The sequence below is a fragment of the Frankliniella occidentalis genome, unplaced genomic scaffold, assembly GCF_000697945.3.
Source record: "Frankliniella occidentalis isolate FOCC.00 unplaced genomic scaffold, Focc_3.1 Scaffold4, whole genome shotgun sequence".
NCBI lineage: Eukaryota > Metazoa > Arthropoda > Insecta > Thysanoptera > Thripidae > Frankliniella > Frankliniella occidentalis.
In genome coordinates, this window is record NW_026267134.1 from 2,072,722 (window position 1) to 2,080,827 (window position 8,106).

Below are 8,106 nucleotides of genomic sequence, written 5' to 3' on the forward strand. Positions count from 1 at the left end.
TCTCCCCTCCCCATTACAGCATATGCGTCAAGTCTAGGGAAGGGGAGAAAGAGAGAGATAGAGGAGTACGACGTAAATGTTTTATCCAGCCACCACCCCACCCTACTACCACGTTGACCAGCAATGACCAGTCATGCTCCTCCCCCTTTCCCCCCTGTGCTACCATTACGTCACTTTTTTTCAGGCATCCCATTTTTTTCGTTTTTTTTTGTTTGTTTTTTTGCTCCTTCCTGTCTATTTTTTTTCGTTTTATTTATTTTGAACTCCACCACCCTTCAGGGGCCACGCGCGACCCGGTAGCGTCCTTTGTGACGCCACAGCATCACAAGCAGAAAATCGGATAGAAAATAATGTCCATCATTTCACATTTTTTCATTCTGGCCTTTTGAATTCAATTACGTGGACCTTTTTTGTCGCACCACCAAAGGAATGTAACTGTATACGACTTGAAACATTTTTAAAAATTCGTCAGAGATGTGTGTTTTGCCAAACAAGAACAATTACATAAACTATACAACACGGATGATGTTTTTTTAATTATTTTTTTTTTGCATTCTAATGCAGTCTCGTTTAAACCGCCGACACTCACCTGTCATCGTAGACGAATCCGGCGCCCAGGGTGTTGGCGTACAGCAGGAATGCCAGGACGCCGACCCCGACGTCGGCCCGGGCCACGAGGGCCACGGGGCCCGGCAGCCTCATCCTGCGGGTGCTGCGGGTCCTGCGGCAGACAGACGGACGGACGGGCAATTTAGTCCAATTCAGAAAAAAAAAGTGGCGTCCGGCTGCAGTGTCCTCCCACGTCACCGAGCTGCGCTGCGCTGACCTGCCAACGGAAGGCAAGCTCGATACTCCTGGCCAAATAAGGTCACTCCGGTTGTGCTAAAAAAAATTCGGTTTCCGTATTCACCGACCATTTTTATTTTAGTGGGAAAACAAGCGCGTTTCGAAAGGAAAACAAGCTGGTGGTGGCTAGCGCCGCCAGCGCGTCGTGGCGCAACAGGTCCGGCCCGCTGCCGGGCCGACTCGCGAGGGCACAAAGGTCATGTCGCGGACCAATTTGCATACGGCGCACGCCCTCGGGGCGTCGGGCGCGTTACAATAGCCAGGGGAAACGGGAAACAACAACAATAATGTTATTAATAATAGGAAGAAACATAACAATAAGCATTTGCCGAAAAAAGACAACCAGAATATCCATAAGGAAACAATTTAGGGTATTTTTAAAAAATATTTTTGTTGCTCAGCATTGTGGCTCTCCCCCTCTGCGCGCTGTGCTGTGTATTTTCATCTCGCGGACCCAAATAATAGCAGCGGCACGCCCCGCCACGCCGCTCCACGCCGCGGGCGGGACAGGCGCTTGCAATCTCTGTTGGGCCCTCTTGCTTCCTCCTTCTTTGGCAAACCCGCAACAAATGAAATTCCGCGGCGCGATGGGCGCGGCGGGTTAGGGAGAGGAGGAGGGGTGGGGCAGCGTGGACCAGCAGAGCCGGGGCCGAACGTCACGACGGAATGTCACGCCGGACAGGCGAAGGGCTCGCTCGCGCGCTCGGCCTGCTGTAGCCTCCCCTAAAAAGGGCTTTGTTTATGAGTTTTTTTTTCTGGTGGAGTGTGGTCCACACCCTTTCGCCAGACAAGCCCGGCCCCATGCAACCCTTATAAGCGATGCGGCAGGCCCCGCGCGCGCTGGTCTGCGGGGGTGAGTCGGGTGGTTTTCAATTCCGCGACATGATCGCGCCCCCCTACCCCTCCCGGGGCTGGCGTCTTAGCGCCCTTCCCCGCTGCCCCTCCCCCCCCCCCCCCCTTTCCTACCCCTTCGACCCTTCCATCCCGAGGAGCCGACAAACTCATTACGCGCTGCATAATTTGCATAATTGCATCCGGACTAAATTGCTCCACTTCTCTGTCTGTCTCCGTTCCTCCCCCTCTCTCCCCCCGTCCCCCTCTCTCCCTCTCACGGACAGCGGCGGCAGTCCCTTCAATAACCAGCTCTCCCCCCCCCCCCTTGCCCTCCCCTCTCCTCATAAACACTATATCGGAAAAATTGCAATTACCTCGCTGTTTAGGCCCCTGGAGAGATGAGCGAAGAGAGAAAAGATAGGCAGCTCGATAGAAAATGATGATAATAATAATAAAAAAAACAACAGGAGAAACAGAAAATAAGGGGTGGAAGTAGGAGCCATGAGCACCCACACCGCAGCGCTTTCTATGTAAAACCTATTGAATCTAATTAAAAACAACATTTGTTAGAAACTGCATGAAACTCGATTTTGCGATTACTCCAGCAAACGGATTAGTCTAGGAGTCCAAATTGTATTATACCTTCTTGTTTTGATAGACTTCACAAAATTTAGTTTAAAAAAATGCGAATGTACTAAATCGTAGTTGTTTTAGGAACTACATTTTGCCTCCTTCCTGATGAGACTCTGATTGTGGTCGAATTCAGTAAATGATTCTCTGGGTATGCGTGCCGTGCTGTGCATCAAAGTTGCAATGTTTGACTTCCAGTGGCCTTACGATACCACCAGCTCCTGATGTGTGTGTGTGTGTGTGTGTGTGTATGTGTGTGTGTGTGTGTCTCCTGACAGACACACGCACACACGTGTCACGTCACGCGCGGTGTCATGCACGGGCCCGCTCGCCACGCGCTCCAAAGAGACACGATGTCACGCCGCGTCACGTCGCCCGTGACGTGACAGGCGTGACACTGCGTGACAGGGGTCGCCACTGCCCTGGCGCGCGCCACGCCGCGACCCTCGGCAGCGACTTATGAAATTACACAGCCACCCCTCCTATGCTCCACCCGTCGCACACCCTCGCTACCCAGCTACATCCCCACAGCACGCCTTCATGCCAAAATTCCTTCACCGTTCGTTCGCAACAACAATTTAAGGAATTTTTTATTTTTGTGGTAGGTTTACGATTTTTGCCGCAGCTTTTTTCACACAAAATTTTGAATGTTCGCAGAACCTGCTGTTGCATGTGCTCGAACGCATTTTAAGATATTTTCCGTGTGCATACACTGTGAATCGTAAAGGAGACTTGTCAGTCTAAGGGTATAGTCTTAACTTTATGCTGAAGCTGAGCCCTTTGCAAACTTTTTTCCGGCAGTGTACAACAGGTTACCTGCACTGGCGGCTCCAGCCCTCCCTCCCAGCGCTGCATCCCCTTTGAGGTGAAGAGGGACTTTGAGGCGTGCCATTTCATTAGGGCGTGGCGGTGCGAGGCGCCACTAGCTACCTCGGGGTGGGGTTGGGGGTGGGGGTTGCACCCGGCAGGTGCCACTAGCTACCTCTGGGACGGGGTCAAAACCAGCAGGCGCCACTAGCTACCTCGGGGTGGGGGTTGCATCCAGATCAGTACGCTGGAGCACAACTGTCAGCGCCCTACTCGTCAGATGATCGACAGGTTCGGTTGACAGCACCCCTGCAAGATCGATTATTGCCGTTTCCATTTATAGAGACCGTTCACTAATCACACCAATTTCACTAAATAAAGTAGTTGTTTTTTTAAAACTTTATTTGACTAATGTATTGGAGGGGGTAAAAGACAATGTGTCCTCTGATATTTCAATACTGAAAAGTGTGCAACTGGTATGCAAATGCCAGTGTTCAACTTCAAGGTTGGCTTGGCGAGCAGCTTTTGACACTACACTTTAAAATCGATATCGAGGGGTGGATAACTCCCCTGCCAAATGTACACCTCTAATTCTGCCCAATTCAAACTAATTCAGACCAATTCAATCTAATTCAAACTAATTCAAAAGTAATTCAATTAATTCAGTCCAATTCAAGCCAATTTACATTCAATTCAAGTCAATTCAAGCCAATTCTCACTAATTCAGTAGAATAAAATCACAATAATTCAAACCATTTCAAAAACAATTCAACCAATTCAGTCCAATTCAAATTCAATTCAAGCCAATTCAAGCTAATTCAAATTCAATTTTTGAAATTTGTACACCCAATTCAGGAGTTATCCACCCCTCGATCGATATACTATAAAATCGTATAAAATTTACACAGCATGCACGAAGGAGTTGAACCCTGACGCGTGTGCACGCCTGTTGCACACGTTTGATTTCAGTATATTCGTCAGAGATGCGCCTTTTTTCTGAAAAAAAATTGTCACCGTGTCCTACGGGCTTCTCACATGCACCCATGGAGTGCTAGGTGTGGAAAATCTACTCTCCTCTAAAAGTGAAGTAATTTGTGTACGACGGGGCCGGGTCTCCGCCTGAGACCGCGCAGCAAGCCGGGGTTCACAAAGAGACTCACACAGACAGTCCCACAGACAGACAGCGGTCCCAAAGCCTGGCCGGACGCGCTGCTCGCCGGTGCATCTCATGAAGCTCATGTCTGTCCGGCCGAAGATCTAATCTCCACGCGGCGCACACAGGGTCCTTTGACCGAGCTGCACCCCTCCCCCTCCTCCTACCTCTCTTCTATCTCCCCCCTGTCTCCCCCCCCCTCTCTCTCTTTCCCTCACCCTCCATCCCTCCCTCTCTCCCCCGGGGTCAGACCTAACCCCTCCTGCACACTGGGCCGCGGGGGCCTCTCCGGGGGAGTCGCCACACTCGGGTACTCTGCAGAGCGACGTCTATTAGGGAAATGAAATGTTAATCCGACCGTGGGATGATGTGTCACGTGACAGTGTGCACCCCAGTCCCTGCTCGCTCTCCGTCTCTCTCTCTCGCTCTGCTTTTGTCCCCTATCATGCCGTCCCGCTCTCACACTCTCTTATACCTCGCGCGTCTCGTCGCTGCGAGACACGCCGGCGCTACGCAACAGCAGCAGCGGCAGCAGCAGCAGCGCTTTCAAAAGAATTGCGCCACAGCCCTCCTCTCTGCTGTTGCAGGATGACGAAGGGTGAAGGGTGGGGGGGAGGTAGGTAGACGCCCCATGAAAAAAAAAAAACAATTTTACGAGTTTGAATTTTTTTTGTGTGTATCTGATTTTGTCATGAGAGCTGTGCAGTGCCCCCTCCCCTGACTTGCCGCTTACCTAACGCTTGTTATCCCGAACTCCGACCCAGATCGGGCCTCCCCCCCCTCCCCCTATCCCCTTCTCTCTCGCTCAGCCAAACCGTCATGCTGTTTGTCCAACTATGCCGAGTAGTTCTCTCCCCACCCACCCCCATCCCCGCCCCTTTAGCCCGTGCGCATTCCGAAGCCCCTCCGAAACTTCCACCTAACCAGTCAGCCAGACGATTGGGCAAAGACCAACCGAGGCTGGCTGGCCGGAGCCGAAGCCTCTGCCCGCCGATACGATTCGAGTCTGAGCCGACATGAGGCTGACTGTGTTGTTCGTCCAGCAATCGGCATCCCCACCCCTTTCCCCACCCCGCTGGCCTGGCCGATACCCACGGACGGGACGGCCCCTTTGAGAGAGCCAAATCACCCCATCCGGCCGGCCATCCGGCGGCAGACGGGCAGGCAAGCAGAGAAAGTTAGCACCAGCACCGCTGCGAAAAAAACGGTTGAGACTTTTGTCCAGATAAAATAAAAAGTCACCAGGTGCAAATTTATAAACCTAATTCTACTCCCTCGGCAACCACGACTGGGAATGGGGTGGGGTGACGCATGACACAAAACCACCCTCTATCAATTGTTTTTGTCTTAATTTTATGCGCCCTTAAAACGACGCCAGAATATATGCAAGTTGCATTGCAACATTGCAGGCCGCCGAAGTCTGGTAAAACCGTGTTTAACTTGATAAAGTCCAGAGCGACCGATCGCGCGTCCGTGGCTGCCAACGTCACCATCGGCTATGGGGAAGGACGAGGAGGACGCGGGGGTAGTGGAGGCCTGTGTCGTTTTTGCCGGCCGCGCGGCCGGCGGCGGGCACGGCCGGGGTGAAGGCATTGACAGGAGGGGGCGACCTTTCCCCATGTGATAAATTATCGACACGTTTTTCCCTGCTCCTCGTCCCCCCGCCGTCCCCGTCCCTTTCACCGCTTTAACACATCACCCTCCTCCCGCCCCTGCGCCACCGAGCCACCCCCGTTCGTGTCCGTCGGTCCGTCTGTACCGAGCGTCCGTCCCCACGAGAGGCGATGGCAGCAGCAGTCGGAGCTGGCGGCGGGGTCGCGGGGCAGCAGCGCGCTGGGGCCACCAGGAGCGTCGCTTAGGAATCATTTCCATATTTTCGCGATATTTCCGGGCGCTGCGGGGCGCTCCGGGGCGCTGACACCCAATCACCGAGTTGAGATGGATTGCGGCCCCGATACATCCGCCCTGACTCCACTCTGCGCAGCTCTGCCCGGCTCTGCCCCCCGGGATGATGTGTTATATGAGCTCGCCTGGCACACGGCGCTCAGCCCCCGACGCCACGCCACACGCGCGGACAGCATCCCCTCGACTCTCTTTTTTTTTTTATTTTAGCAAACTCTCTCCTAAAGAAAAAGAAAACGATCAAGGTAAAAGAACAAAAAAAAATCGCTTGAACCTTCCCTCGCTGCTAATTACAGGAGGAAGTAAATCTCGGGTTCCGATCGTACTCCGGACGACAGTTATCGCCGTTCTGGCGCCCCCATCTACCCCCGAGCAGCCATCTCTCTGGCTCCTGCTCCTCTCTCTTTCGCTCGCTCGCCCTTTCTCCTCCCCAGGACCCTGCTCACCTCATCGCCTCCCAAACCGACTCCCGCGACCAGAAAATCTGCCGAGTCGGCCGCGTTCCCCGCGCGAACCGAACGGCGGACCGAACGGCAGCCCGAACGGCGGCCCTCCAGAATTGCCATAATTGCCTTTGAATTGCGTTCGCAGAGCGCAGCCGCGACGGTGTGGCGCGGCGGGTGCAGCCCGTGGAGGAAGCGATCAAGGAGGGAGGAAGAAAAAAAGGTTTACGATAGAAAGAGGACGCGAGGGGTTAGAGAGAGAGAGAGAAGAGAGGAAAAAAAGAGATGGAAATCTATGCAATTGGCGAAGTCGAGATGGGGGAGCCGGAGAAAGTGCATGCAATGAGATGCTTATCTCGGGGGTGACGAAACCGTGATCAGGAAGGTAAATGGGAGCCGCGTTGGCGCGACGCGGAGTCGAGCCGCAGGGGAAACAATGGGAAATAGGCATACTAGATTCAAAGAAATCATTTTAAATAAAAAAGAAGCCATCATCCCATAAGGCCGAGAACAATCGTATTTTCGCGCCATTGCGCTTGAATGTACTTTTTTTGTCAGCCCTTAGGCATCGTAAGGGGAAGAAGATGGGGTCTCCTTCCTGCCCAGGCTGAGACGCCACCACCTAACGCAGTCGCACCCGCACCACCCTGCGAGCGAGGGCAGGAGAGGGGCGTCATGGACGTGGACGTGGAGGCGGACGTGGACGTGGACGTGGACGTGGACGTGGACGTGGAGGCGGACGTGGACGTGGACGTGGGGCGGGCGCGGCGAGATAGAGGTGCACGCCGACAGACTGCGGCCGACCGGCATTTAGGTTGCCGCCGCCGGCGGTGTGGCGGTGGAGCCCGCGAACCGACAAACGACTGACGAGCCGCCCGACTCGTACATAACAAACCGTGAAATCCCTTTAAAGTCGCGGTAAAGACAACCAATTTGAGGCGACTTTGTTAGCGCGGCCCGCGGAATCAACACATCAAAGGCACGCAGCGGCAATCGACTTACCCGCGGCCCCGTCCGGGACCGGCCCGGCGGCCGCGCCGCAAACCGAATTCAAATCGCGTCCGCAGCTCCACTAAACTTGTTCTTAGAACAAACTCGGCCGCTATGGACGCATACTGTGATTCCCCTGGCCGCTCTGCAAAACTAGGTGTAAACAGTTGTGCGGTAGAAATTGGCAAACTTTTGTGATGTACTCTTTAGTGGCGAACAGAATCGTTGTAACTACATTACAAAGGTTTGACATATATGTAACAGTTCTAGATTTAGATTAGGGTACTGTCAGAAAAACCTTCTTTTTTCTCCCTTGTTCTTTTTTTTTCAGATCCATTCCGTAAGTTTCGGGAGCACGGCGCCTGCGAAGTCCAAGGTAGGCCACCCCGCACTACACGCAAGCCTTGCAGCCAAGATATTGCCTACCTATCAGGCGCGAAGAGGGCTGGCGGTCCGCCCGTGGCGGAGGCTCAACTTGCCAGTTCCTCAAGGGCGATTAAC

General features: G+C 53.5%; 1 protein-coding gene across 2 annotated transcripts in view; it reads right to left on the reverse strand.

Moving 5' to 3' along the window:
• LOC113202127 (protein O-mannosyl-transferase TMTC2-like) overlaps positions 1-8,106 on the reverse strand; it is a 58,452-nt gene that overhangs the window by 38,248 nt on the left and 12,098 nt on the right. For both annotated transcript variants that reach the window (XM_052267382.1, XM_052267385.1), the window contains exon 2: positions 590-721. In XM_052267382.1, coding sequence (XP_052123342.1) covers positions 590-702 — 113 coding nt within the window. In that variant the 5' untranslated portion in view covers positions 703-721. The remainder of the gene's footprint in view (positions 1-589; positions 722-8,106) is intronic.